General features: G+C 36.9%; 2 protein-coding genes across 2 annotated transcripts; both read left to right on the top strand.

Moving 5' to 3' along the window:
* Positions 1 to 279: 279 nt before the first annotated feature.
* LOC141656540 (proteasome subunit beta type-4-like) lies at positions 280 to 4,461 on the top strand. Its single transcript, XM_074463478.1, has 6 exons — positions 280 to 433; positions 1,014 to 1,090; positions 1,930 to 2,059; positions 2,540 to 2,699; positions 2,859 to 3,044; positions 4,127 to 4,461. Exons 1-6 carry the CDS (start codon positions 378 to 380, stop codon positions 4,238 to 4,240), a joined length of 723 nt encoding a protein of 240 aa, XP_074319579.1. The 5' UTR covers positions 280 to 377; the 3' UTR covers positions 4,241 to 4,461.
* A 361-nt stretch (positions 4,462 to 4,822) lies between these two features.
* Positions 4,823 to 13,289, top strand: LOC141656538 (QWRF motif-containing protein 7-like). The gene is made up of 5 exons (XM_074463477.1): positions 4,823 to 5,599; positions 12,015 to 12,251; positions 12,602 to 12,691; positions 12,774 to 12,881; positions 13,105 to 13,289. Exons 1-5 carry the CDS (start codon positions 4,823 to 4,825, stop codon positions 13,246 to 13,248), a joined length of 1,356 nt encoding a protein of 451 aa, XP_074319578.1. The 3' UTR covers positions 13,249 to 13,289.
* Positions 13,290 to 14,043: the final 754 nt, after the last annotated feature.

The following is a 14,043-nucleotide window of genomic DNA, read 5'->3' as shown; positions in this document are numbered from 1 at the left end:
TATGTGGAGGTTTGTATTGAATTTTATTAGTAAAACTTATAAATTCGGTGGCCAAAACTGGAGGCTCGGTTCCGCCGCCTGTGGTCGCCCGGGGTATTAGACGCCCCTGAGTAGGAATAGGAGTAGGAGATTGTTTACACAATTTGTACCTTCCTCAAGTATAAAAGACGAGTGTTATTTTACAAATTATAGAATAAAATCGTCAAACAATTATAAAACGATCTTAAACAATAATTAGTGACGAGTGTAGTATATATAAAGGCCCAAATAGCTTGAACAAAAAGAAATCTCCCCTTAAAAACAAGAGACACGAGAAGTACAGAACAAAGTTAACAGAAACTAGATCGCATAACTCAAAACCTTGAAGCTTTACTACAATGGAAGACACTAACTCCAAGAATTCCTTACTCGTAGACGACATTCAGCGTACTCAGTAATATCTTCTTCCATTATCCCTCTCTCTCTCTCTATTTAATCTCAATTTTTGAAATTTAGGGTTTAATTTCTTCAATCGGTTTCAATTAGGTTAAAAATTAAATTAATATTTGATTGATTTTCGTTCGGTGTTTTGTGTGATTAATTTGATTTGTTGTAATTGGTTGTATGAATGGAGTTGAATGCGTCGCAATTTTTGCTTCTTAGGGTTTATCTTCCAACAATCGGCTGCAATTAGATTAAAAAATAACCCTAAAGTTGATGTTCATTAGGTATATTGCTGCTGATTTAAGTGTTTTCAACTGAAAGTTCCCGTTTTTAAGTGTTTTGTGTGATTAGTTTGATTTGGAGCTAATTGCGGTAATTGTTGTATTAATGGAGTTGAATGTGTCACAATTTTCGCTTCTTAGGGTTTATCTTCTTCAATCTCTCGACTCTAATTAAATTAAAGAATAATCTAGGATTGAGTTTCGTTCGGTTTATTGCTGTTGATTTAAGTGTTTTCAACTGAAAGTTCTCGCTTTTTAGCGTGTTGTGTGATTAGTTGTTTGACTAGAGTTGTAATTTTTACTGTGTAGGTATCCGTATGTGACCGGAACTTCGATTATTGGCATCAAGTATAAGGATGGAATTCTCATTGCTGCTGATATGGGAGGTTAGATTTTATTTTTTATATGATCTTTCAATAAAAGTTGCTGTCTTTCTCTTTGTATCTGAATTTTCCGGAGTGATACAAGACCATCTCACTCACTGGCAGAGCTAGGATCTGAAGTTAGAAGATCTGAACATAGATTGAAAAATTTAAAGGAACTAGTAATGCAATATTATATGATGTTTAAAGGAACGAAAACTTTTAACTAAAAATTCATATTTTAATTGATCCTCTCTCTGCCACTGCCTCATTATTCATATAGCTAGTCGAGTAATGTCAAATGCCAATGATTGATTCGTGTTGTCTTCACTGTGAGACGGTCTTATTCAAGACTGACTTGTGTGTGGCGTATCAATCATCAAGTTTGAGATAATATATTGGTTTTACTAGGCTTATTCATTGACAACTGCAATAGGTTTTTACATGCTGTTGTGGAGGTAACAGCTTTATCAACGGCGTCTGTGAAGTGTGAACTATCTATTAACTCGTTGACATATAATATTGTAATTGTGAAAGTGTTAAAAGGAGATGTTGTGTGGTGTTGATCATGACCCACGTCTAACTGTCTAAGTTACTTCAAGTGCTGCCATTCTCTTCCATATGCTGCTTTAAGTGGAATTAGTTTTAGCTAGTCGTAATTTCATGCCACTTTAATGTCACATCAGACCCATTAACTGTAGTTGTCATGCCAATTTGCTGGTGTCCTTTTTGTAAATATTCACAATTCCATGCTCTGTTGTTTAACCACAAATTGTATGGGTTTATCTGATACGACACGTAATAATCTGCAAGTATTGCAAAGATTAGAAATCCTCTAACAAAAGCATTTGCTTACATGTCAGGTTCTTATGGTTCCACTCTGCGTTATAAGAGCGTGGAGAGATTGAAGGCTATTGGTAAACATTCACTCCTGGGTGCCAGTGGGGAAATAAGTGATTTTCAGGAGCTTCTGCGCTATTTGGATGACCTCACGTGAGTTTGTTTTACTTCACTGTCTTTAATAGTAAGTACATCTGACAGTTGCCGTTTATTTGGATGGGAGGATTAGGATGGAAAGGGACGGGACCAACTTCCTTTGTTGCTTTGGCAAAATTAAATTTGAGGGAAATGGCGTGGGTGGGGTGGGGGTGGGGGTGGGGAGTAGATCCTTCCATTTCCCCTACAAGGCACATTAAAATCTCTTTAACATAGGAATGATTTGGAGATGGCATTGGCTCACTTTCCCTCCACTCTTTTGTATTGAAAGTTTGAAACAAAGGTTTAGCTTTTGACATTTGAACTCAAAAGAGAAAATGGAAACAACGAGGGTCAGCATTTAGCTTGGCTCTCTCTGGATAATATATTTTTTCAGGGTTAGCATTTAGCTTGATTCCCTCCATAGTTAAAGTATATATGAGGATATGCTCACGCTTCTGTGTTGGTGATCACTTTTTACTTGTTTGATGCTTGCAGCCTTCAAGATAACATGTGGGATGATGGAAATTCCCTAGGGCCTAAGGAAATTCACAGCTACTTGACGCGTGTGATGTATAACCGACGTAACAAGTTCAACCCGTTGTGGAACTCTCTTGTTCTTGGAGGAGTGAAAAATGGAGAAAAATACCTTGGAACTGTGAGTCCTGCTGTCACTAGTCTCAATACAGTTAAAAGTTATTTTCTGATAATGAACTTGTTATGTAGAGAATTTTCTTTTTACCTTTTGAACGAGGGTTTTAATCCTCAGCGATGATATTATATTCAAATATGTTATTGACTGAAATGGTTGCTGTAGGTCAATATGATTGGTGTGCACTATCAAGACAATCATGTTGCAACTGGATTTGGCAATCACCTCGCAGTTCCAATTCTTCGAGATGAGTGGAAGGAAGACCTCAGTTTTGAAGATGGTGTTAGGTTGCTCGAAAAATGCATGCGCGTCCTTTTATATCGTGATCGATCAGCTGTTAACAAGCTCCAGGTTTTTTCTCTGTCCTTTCTCAACTTCAATTTTTTGTGACATCATTAGTACCTGAGATTGCTCTTCTGACAATCTAATGAAAGCATACTTGGTTGTTTACCAACCATGTGAATTGAGAAAATCTCGTAATGTTAGTTCCAAGTTATTATTTTGTGGAAAATTTAAGGAGTTAGCCGTCAAATAAATGATTTAAGCCCCCCAAAGCTTTTAGCTTATGTATTCATTATGCTCCAACGTCCAAATCGCTAGAGCCTGCATTGTTTGTGCGCTTTGTTACACTGTGCTACATAATCCTATAAATATTTCTCGTCATTCCATATTTACGGACAACATTAACGTTTTGGTTTGTCCCAAAAACTTGAACCTCTTATGTACGTCAGCTTTAATAGGTCTATTTTTTTTTCCCGAAATGTTGAATTGCTATGCATCTATTGTAAATGTGTACTTCAACGCCAAATAGTTTTTACGATTTTGCTAAGTCACATGCTCACAACATGCATATTGAGTGGGGTCAAATGGGAGGATAAAATTTCCATTTAGTGAAGAGGGAAATTTAGGATATGTTCCATTTTATCATTAAAATTAAGCACTAACTAAAAGTAATCAATCTTTTAGGGTAGTAGATTAGTAGGTTAAAACTTAAAACACAGATACTGGTATTTTCTTGATACCTGAATTCTACAAATATGTCTCCTGGTTGTGTATGTACAGATTATTTTGATTCCTGAATTTTAATGTGTAAGCTATTTGTATGATGCCGTTAAACAGAAAGGTATTGAGGTGGATATACTTCTTTTGTAATTTTTGGGAGAAAATGTGTCAGGTCTTCATAATATCAAAAATACGATTCAGTATTCTAGGCTATTTTGATATGTTTTGATCGAAAAGTTGCGTTCTTTTCCTCTAAATTACTTAGTTTTATATATATCTTACATTCATTAGTCATTAGTTCATTACTGTCATATTGTCACGGTCATTTCTGTTGAATACTTGAGTTGATTGTTTAATTTACTTGCAATTTTTTGCTTCTTTAAATCATTCAATTTGTTTCTTATTCTTTTATTTTAATTTTTCTTGTTTAGATTGCAAAAATCACCGAAGGCGATGTGTCCATATCTCCACCCTACTCATTGAAGACATATTGGGATTTTGCTGCATTCAAAAATCCCACTGCTAGTGCCGAGGGTTCATGGTAGATGTCCTGTCCTGTCTTGTAGGATTTCAAAGTTGAATGCACCGAATGCTTCAGTTGTATTCTCAATTTCTCTCTTGTAATTTCGATTGGGTTCTAGAATTTGCACTCGTCGTTACCCCTTGTTCAAACTTAAGTTAAATATTGTACTGCAGTAAGATTATGATTATCAACTCTGATTTTATTGGATTCTGTGATGAAATTTAGTCGCATTCAGTTAAGCAATTATTGGTTTGAACATCTCTTTCATAAACAGTATCAGTTATGCTGTCTCGTCTTCCGATAGTTTCCTGGTATTTCCGGCATGGAAATAGTCATCAAGCCGGCAATCGTCCAGTTGTACCTTAGAAATCAGAATTGACACTTCCTAACTTAGTGGCAAACCTTGACATTGCTAATAGTATGGAACTATTGAATGTTTTAAGACTTTGCCGTCTTATTTTCTTCCATTTAAACGTGCACCCAAGTCTTCTGTATTCATGCAACACTCCCACCACTATAGTTTCTTAGATCCCAATATAACACACCAAATTTATCGATACTTCAAAACAATCTAACACCGATATCATCTCTACTCTTTTCCAAAATGGAAACCACAACCACAACCACTGCCACCAACTCCAAAATACGTCGTCTCCAATCAGCCGGGATTCCACGCTCACCACGTCTCAGTCGGAGCAGCAATGGTAGGTCAAATCCTTCTCTAGCCGAAATCCAAGCCATTCGACCCAACTCTCCTCAACAGTCCTTAAACCGGTCCTCATCAGTCTCCCTTCCAGAAATTCAAGCTCTTGCCCTATCAAGGCCAGCTTCACCTCAGATACCCATCACACGAACTACAAGGTCCGCCACCACGTCTCCACGACCGTCTATCCATCGTTCAAGGTCCACGACCAAGTCTCGGGGCGCTACCCCTACCAGAAAGAAAGACGATGAACAAAACTACGTCACCATTCCTATATCAAAGACTCTCGAGAGTCCTCAAAGGAGACTAAGTTTCGAAAGCAGAGGTGATCAAAAGAGCAATTTTGTTCGTCAGACCAATTTGGCTAAGTTATTCAGGTCGTCTTCGTCTCAAAATGTGAATGCAAAAGGTGGAGAAAAAACATTGCCTGGCTCCCCATCATCGTGGGCCTTGTCGCCCAGCCGGTCATTTCCCGGTCCACCCATGACGCCACCAGACTCTCCGAAGGTGAAAGCTGTTAGTGGGGTCCTTAAGTTATTTAATAAGCAGAAAAAGGTAACTTCAGCTCAAGAAGAAGAATATCATCAGTACAAAATTATGTGTAGTACACTGGTTCAATGGAGGTTTGTCAATGCAAAAGCCGAAGCTGCAGCTGCTAAGGTTAAGAAAAAAGCTGAGGTAATTTCTTTCACTTTTTTTTTACTGTTATGATCGATATCTACGTAGTATAAAAGCTAAGTTTTTTTCAAGGTTTTCTGTTGGCTGATGAATTTTATAAATTTGGCTGCATATGGGTCCCCCACATTCTATAGAATTTATTGGTTTATTAGCGTTATTAAGCAAACTAATTAGATAATTAGCGTTGAGTTGAAATTATTTACGTTTCTAGTGTCCACGTCATCACTTTATTTTTTTTCGCAGATTTTCAAAAAAGCCGCTAATGTTCTTAGCGGCTTTGTCAACTTTTAAAAAAAAAAAGCAAACACCATAAGACGCTGAGGTTCTTAGCGGCTTTACATGAGGAAATTGGAAAAAAAAATGTCAAGCAATCCAAAGAGCTCTGGACTCGTAAATGCGAAAAAAACAGACAAAGCCGCTGAGGTTCTTAGCGGCTTTGTGTAATTTTCACAAAAAAAAAAAAAACCCCTAAGCCGCCGAGAGGACCTTAGCGGCTTTCCTAAGTTTTTGAAAAAAAAAAAAGTCAGAATTACAAACACTACCTCCCACCCACGATTTGGGACCAAATACAATAAACCTGCAAATAAAGCTCCAAACTCAGCATGAACAATCACACACACACATGATTGAATTTCCGAAAACATGTTTCATTTGATTGAAAACGTAAAATAAAAGATAGTGCATACAAAGTACTTATAAGGTACCAAATCTAAAGTTCAAACAAAGTAGCTAAAAGTGTTTTACATTGTTAACAATTCCAACTAATTTTACTTTGAAATCAAACTAATCTTAGGCCAATCTCGAGCGTGGCCTCTTTCCTTTTTGTCTTGAAGTTGAACCGCTCGGTGTCGCCTCCTCTTGGATAGGGGTAAGTTGAACCGCTCGGTGTCGTAAGTCATATCTTCGAGGTTCATTGTGTGGAGGGCTTGGATGATCGGCCTCGGTAGGTAGGATTAGATGCCCGTGTCCCGTCCGTTGCAAGCACTCGAGTGACATTGACTGCATTTCTTTCACCATGTTTACATGTGATAGTGGCACACCATCCGGCATCTCACCAAGCATAGTTGTGGCACGTTCATAGTTGTATACATGACCTTGACTCTACAAAATTGAACAAATAACAAATTATACAAAGGTTGTTAAAAATAATTAAATAGCAAACATGTAAAGGTTGGTAAAAATAATTAAATAGCAAACAAAAAAAATTATAGAAAGAATTACTTACAAGTAACATATTGTCCGCCGCATTTGGATAGAAATTGTGTCTCTTCTCATATAAATCCTTGTTTTGTGTCTCGGCACTAAGCGGGCTAATGACTAGACGAGTGATTTTACGATACCATTCTAGGTATGGATCATTGTAGTCAAGATAACCCTTGTAGGGAAGACCGCGAGGAGTCAATCTTGATTTGCGGTTGTTCCACTTGTCAATGCTCAATCTATGCAATTCCTCATAATTAGTCGCATTTCCCCGTCGATCTATCTTGTGCAACTTCTTAGAAGTCTTGCACGAATTGGGTAGCGTTGGATGCCAACCAAATTGCCTAACAACCCTCTCCGCATAATGCCACTCAACCGCCTCAAAGCAAATGAGTGGTGCATTTACAATCCACTCATAAGGGTCTTCGGTACAAATGTCGGGGAGAAGGGCAAGGACTTCCCTAGAGTATGGTTCCCAAGTAAACATGGAGTCGGTCATAGTATCAAGAGCATGCCTAAATGTGACTAATCCAAGCAAGTGATCCGTATAAGAACGGTCTACTCTTAGCCACCTACAACCTAGAGGGTCAACACCCGGGACTACTTGTGAACCAATAGGGTTCTCTTCCCCCTCTATTTGAGGTAACATAATGGTTGGACGACCAATAGATATATGCTCCCAAGACCAAAGTTGCATTAGGAGAAGACAACCACCTATCTCAATGCTTCCTCTCCTAGAAGCCGTACACAAATGTCTATACAAGTAAGCAAGTGTCGCACCCCCCAACTATATTCATTCAATCTATCCAAATTGATCAAAAGGGGGAAGTATAACAATTGTACTCTATTCCCACTTTTATCCGGAAAGAGCACCGTACCAATCAAGTATAACAAATAAGCCCTCACAAATCTATGTACTCGCACCTCACTAGCATCTTCGGGTAGGTCTTGGTAATGGGTTCTTAACCAAGATAACTTCAATGTGTTACCCTTTAATGCCTCGGGAGGTGGCCGCCTACCTAGGTGCTCATTCAATAACTCGGACCAAATATAATCACTTTTGCCCGTGATAGGCAACCCACCCACTTTTAGACCCAACAAAACACCGACATCTTGCAAAGTGATGGTGGCTTCTCCAACCGGTAAATGGAAAGTGTGGGTTTCTTGTCTCCAACGCTCAACTAATGCAGTTATCATATCGGGACGGGCGACAACATAAACTAACCTATGAATACCATGAAATTGTGTTCCACTAATAAAATTCTCGACGGCCGGGGCAACGGTGAATTTATTTTTGGAAAATAAATGATTTCTACATTTGAGTGTGCCGACATCCTTCAAAATAAATAAAAAGAAGTATAAAAACCCATTTGACCTTAACAAATCATTTAAAAAAAATAAATATAACATAGTGAATAAAATGACGACATATTACCTCTCCCTCCCAAATGTTCGTGCTTCTATGGTCCGACTGCAAGGTGAGAACGCTAGGATCCACTGGGCCCGGCTCCATTTGACCTTCACAAATCATTAATAAAATTACATCAAACTACAAAATAAAAATAACATGGTTTATAAAAAAAATAATGACAAAATATTAATAACATGGTTTATAAAAAGAATAATTACCTCCTTGTTGGACATGACCGCTTGTTATGACCCTCTACATTGCATAAACTACAACTATAAGAGGACTTGGAATCCTCATCCATTTCATTACGAATTCTTTTTGATATTGGTCTTCCCTTTCCTCTCACCTTAGCATAATTTGGAATCAATGTTTTATCCGTCCATGGTCTCCAATAACCCTCATCCGGAATTGGTTGAAAGATTGTGCGATAACTACCATGGTATTCCCCGGAAGAGTACAAAGGGTCAACAAATTGATCCACGTCGATCGAAAAAGCACGACATACCGCCATTACATGTGAACAAGGATAATGAAAGTTTTGCCACTTATTACAAGTACAAGTCCCTTCATTCAATCGCACCGTGTGGCTTCTCCCGGCACGATTTCCACTCCTACGACCTTGACATGTAGACACTTGATAAAGGCCCGTCTCCAAATCATGTTCATTAACTTCATGGTGGGCGGCTATTTCTTCAATTTCATCTAGTGTCTTAGTAACTTTGTCCGACCATTTCAACCCACCTAACAACCTATCCCTTGTCAATTTTCTTCTCTCAACAAAATACTTGTTAACTCGGGTAAAAGTGGCTTTTACAAGGGCTTGAATTGGGAGAAATCTTACCCCCTTCAAAACACCATTGAAACATTCACTCATATTTGTTGTTTTCAAACCATATCTCTTCCCACCATCGTGAGCAAGAGACCACTTGCTTGGAGGGATGCTATCTAACAACGCTCTAGCATTCGCATTGATCAAACCTATTTTCTCCATACCTAAGTCAAATTTTCTAATTTGATGTTGCATTGCGGTCTCCGAGAAAGTTGATTTTAAATCGGAATCTTTGAACATCTTGTTGATATTTGATGCATGATGTCTAATACAATACCTATGAAAAGCGTATGGCTCTTCCCAACCACTTCCCGGTTGACTCATTGACTTCAAAATACCCCCCTGGCGATCGGACAAGACACAAAGACCTCTACGATTTGTCACATAATGTCTTATGCAAGCCAAAAACCAACTCCAATTCTCATAGTTCTCCTTCTCAACAATGGCAAACGCTAACGGAAAGAGTTGTTCATTTGCATCAACTCCCATTGCAATCAACATAGTCCCACTATATTTACCATAAAGACCATAAAGATGAGTGCCATCTATGGTAATTATTGGCCTACAATGTGGGAAGCCTTTGATCGAGGGACCAAATGACCAAAAAACTTTATCAAATCGTTGGACATTGGGATCATTAGTGGGCTTATTGACAAAATGGACGGCGGTTCCCGGATTAACCTCTTTTAAAGCATCTAAGTAACGGGGAAGATAAGCATAAGACTCCTCCCAATCTCCATAAAGATCCGCCAAAGCTCTTTGTTTTGCCATCCAAGTCTTCCAATAAGAGATCTTGAAGTTGAACTCCTTTGTTATGGATGCCCTTAACAAACTCACCTTAGCCCCCCAATCTTCTTTCACAAGATGCTTAATAGCATTGCTAATAAACTCACCCCTTAAATTTGGATGATCAAGAGATGGTTTCCGAACCACACAAGAAGCTTCATGTGGCCCTTCGTATGACACAATTGTGAAAACATCCATATGGATGTTTTTTTTAGTGGCTCTCAAATACCAACTACAAGGTGACGGTTGTCTATTACATTTATAAGTCACGGTGTGAGGTCTTGATTCGGCAATTTTATAAACTTGGTTTCTAGCCACGTTGTAGGTTGTCACAACTTGTCGCAAAAGCTCCTTGCTTGCAAAATCTTGCCCCTTACTAAATTCCTCACCACTCTTAAATGGAGCCACACATGACTTATACCAACTATTTTCATGCCCAACATCTAAAACTCCAAGTTCGATAAATTGGGTGTTAGTACATGGTTGAGAAACAAGGTCTACCATATCATCCTCACTCAACAAAAGCAATGCATCCTCCTCTTCAATCCCATTTTCAATCTCATCTCCAAAAATATTACCATCTATGGCCACTTCGTCAACATGATTACTTGACAAAGACACATGCCAATTAGGATCCTCAACTTGACTAAGCATATTTGTGAATGACAAATTATGATCTTCTTCAATAGGCTTTAACTCGATAAACAAATCCATGGAACCGGCTTTTGATTGACACACAATTGCCCACAAATCTTTCAAACTACGATCATTATTCAAGGATACTACTTTGTAACCTCTTACACTTGGAAATTTCATTTTGATATTTAGCTCAAATTTTGATCTATCAACCTCTAAAGACTCATAAATTTCATTCTTGAGCTCATTAAAACTAATATTACTACTAACAAGAACAAAGGTTTCACAACCACCCTTATAGCTAATATCTTCACCATTTACCACAACTTCACCATTCCACCAACAAGTCAAAGGGTAATTATTCACCTCCATTGTAAATAATCAAACTAAATACTAAGCACAACAATCAATCTACTAATTTCAACAATTACAAACTAAATAAAACGAAATTACTAATTAAAAACTAGATAAAACGAAATTACTAATCAAAATAAATCGAAATTTGTAAACAAAAGTTGGGGATTAATTGCTACTCTATGCACGAAACTAGTACATTAGGGATGAATTAATACCTTTAGATGAATATAGGATGAACTAGGTTGATGGATAGCAAATGATTAAAAGAAATTAGGACGAATTTGGATGACAATTTGGGGTTTTCGCAACTTAGGGTTTCGAAAATAAAATTGGGGATTTTCTGGGTTTGTGTAAATAAGAGAGTGATTGTGTTTACTCGGGTTTTTTTTTTTTATATAAGAGGGAAAGACGCCATCTTTCTCAGCGGCTTTGCCCGATTTCAGTTTTTTTTTTTACGCACTTTGCTAAGCCGCCCAGGTTCTTAGCGGCTTCTCTTGTTTTTTGTGTGCCTCACAACTCCAGTATCTACCTCATATTTAGGTATGGCTTGCAATTTTTTTTTTAATGAATCCTTGCAAAGCCGCTAAGAACCTCAGCGGCTTTGCTATTTGTACCCATTTTTTTGCACTCCAGTAGCTAATGTAACTTGAGGACGAAATTTTTCAGTAACAAAGAGGCAAGCCGCTAAGAAGTATAGCGGCTTTGCCAAAAAACTGGAAAAAAAAAAATCAGCGATGACGTGGACACTAGTAACCAAATTATGTTAAATTAAACGCTAATTGTCAAATTAAGTGGATAATTAACACTAATTACCCAAAAAGTTCCATTCTATATACCATTTAATTATCACCTCTTGTCTCCTCCCCTCTATTCAATTCTTACTCTGATTAATCTTATTCAGATGTCGATTTTTAATTACTTCAATTTTAATTCTTAATTCTTAAATTCAGTAATTAGTGATTATATTAGAGACTTTATTCACTGATTAATGATTAATATCGACCCATGCATTTTTTCACGGGTTTAACACTAGTTCTTGATAAAACAGATTAAAAAACAGCACCATTGTACTTAAAAGTTAAAACCGCGTCATAAAAATTACCTGTATATCAGTATATGTAATCGGGTCTGTGACCGTGATTGATATTGCAATTTGACAGCATTAACTTTTGGGCTTTAACCATTTAATTTTGCAGGGGAAATTGTTTGGTCTATGGCTGAAACTCTACAAAATGAGATATGCAATCGCGGAGAAGAGAATGAAAGTCGAAAGATTACAGCAAAAAGTGAGGTTACTAGAAATCGTAAGCCCTCAAATTGAACTTCTAAATGAATGGGAGAAGTTGGAGAAAAAGAATGTTGAAGCAATTGGTAGAGTTACAAGGAAGCTCTCAGCTTATTCTACTAAACTTCCTTTAGTTAATGGTGCTATGGTAAGTAAATTACAAATTATCTGCGTTATACTTCGCAATTTGCGGGGGCCATTGAGACACTGGGATAATGTTGTTACTAATATGCGATTAATTGCCTTAGGGTGTTGAATGCATTTCACTATAATGACCTATACAACCAACCTAAATGAGGATTTGTACATTTTATTCTTATGTAAAACCGTCTTACAGAATCTTGTGTAAAACGGATTCAGTAATACAAATATCATGACCCATTCAAAAGAAAGTTATATATAAATCCGTTTTACAAACTTCTCGTGTAAGGTTGTCTTAAAGAAAAATATGTATTGTACATTAGATTTTAGTGAAATTGCATGTTTATTTATTTTCAGGCAGAATTAGTATCTTTATTTGATGCCATGAAATTAGCTTTGGAAGTCATGGATAACATTGAGGACACGATCATCAAATTCCATTTTGAGGTTCGATTCGATCGCCCTTAATGGCCTTAATTATTTGTCCTTGATTAAGTTTTCGAAAAGTAATAAATTTAATTAATTGCAGGCGGAAAAATTGAGTAAAATGTTAAGGGAGCTCATAGCTATGGTTGAAATAAACATGGAATGCTTCAATATATTGGAAAAGGAAATTGCGTCTATGATGTCTTTAGAGGTATGTACGTAACTTTATCCTTTGTTCACTAGATAAATACATTGTCTTTGGATTACTGACGGGATTTGAACCTACGTTATGACTTATGAGTACCACCTCACACGACTTTTCCAGGTGATTGAGTTAGCTGACATCTGCTAGCTCTTATTTTTCGTGAATTAGTAGTAATTGTGATATGTATTTATGATTTATGAGATTTTTCATTTAAATTTTAATTTTATAGGCTCATGAGAAAAGCTTGGTAGTACATCTCATACAAGCACATACAAAGGCAGAAGAAGCTCAAAGAAATTGCAAACTTCACCTCATGAGATCCTTTAAAAACAAGGAGACTAGCTCAATTTTCTCCATGTTGAATGTCTCTTAATTGAGTTGTTGCATGCTATATAAATTGGTTCCCGATTCCTGAATAACCCGCAATTTTGTATAAGACTGTTATTGCGAGACTATCAACATCTGATATTTTTCACTTGATAGTTGACCTTAAGATAAGACGGTCTCATATAAGAATCTGTCACAAACGGAGCAACAAAAGTTTTGTAGCTAGTGTCGAATTAGCATGTGAAAAAGCTCAGCATCAGAAGACTTGAACCATCAAGATCAAGATTAGAGAAGATAAAGCATGAGAAAGATGGTGAAAATTAAATGTCATTTGATTGATCCATGCATAATAATTCTCTTTGATTTGTTTGTAATTATACTTATTTGTTTAGTTTATGTATAAAATTTTTGGTTGATAACATGTAAAAACACAAAATAAAAATAAAAATGTGGAATTGCAACTTCTTAACCATTAAATTGTTTGCAACTTTCTTGATACCAAATGCCCCAAAAGTGGTATTATCAATCGAACATTGAAGTATCATTACCTCGTTTTGACACAAAGATTAAGGAAACGAAAGTGACCATTTCCTTTGTATTTTGTGCGCGGTTTTCTTTAGGAAACTTTGTATTATCTTCTTATTTCCTAATTAGTCTAGATCTCTTAGGGTAGAATAAACTATTTTAAACCCATATATATTCTTAGCCAGATTAATTAAGAGAGAGAATTTGGAAGCACTATATAAAACCCATACATATTCTTAGCTACATTACTCGAGGTATCTTGGGCTCTTATTGTTGGGCGTCCTACTCTTTGAAGATAAAAGGAATTTGTTGGCCT

This window comes from Silene latifolia, chromosome 5, assembly GCF_048544455.1.
Source record: "Silene latifolia isolate original U9 population chromosome 5, ASM4854445v1, whole genome shotgun sequence".
NCBI lineage: Eukaryota > Viridiplantae > Streptophyta > Magnoliopsida > Caryophyllales > Caryophyllaceae > Silene > Silene latifolia.
This window is presented reverse-complemented; position numbering and strand designations above follow the sequence as displayed.

Bases quoted from the DNA above. Each gene is read 5' to 3' on its own strand.
- LOC141656540 (XM_074463478.1), top strand. From the start codon at position 378: ATGGAAGACACTAACTCCAAGAATTCCTTACTCGTAGACGACATTCAG. The intron at 2,060-2,539 runs GTGAGTTTGTTT...TGATGCTTGCAG, and splicing joins CGCTATTTGGATGACCTCAC to CCTTCAAGATAACATGTGGG. The intron at 2,700-2,858 runs GTGAGTCCTGCT...TGGTTGCTGTAG, and splicing joins GAGAAAAATACCTTGGAACT to GTCAATATGATTGGTGTGCA.
- LOC141656538 (XM_074463477.1), top strand. From the start codon at position 4,823: ATGGAAACCACAACCACAACCACTGCCACCAACTCCAAAATACGTCGT. The intron at 5,600-12,014 runs GTAATTTCTTTC...TTAATTTTGCAG, and splicing joins AGGTTAAGAAAAAAGCTGAG to GGGAAATTGTTTGGTCTATG. The intron at 12,882-13,104 runs GTATGTACGTAA...TTAATTTTATAG, and splicing joins CGTCTATGATGTCTTTAGAG to GCTCATGAGAAAAGCTTGGT.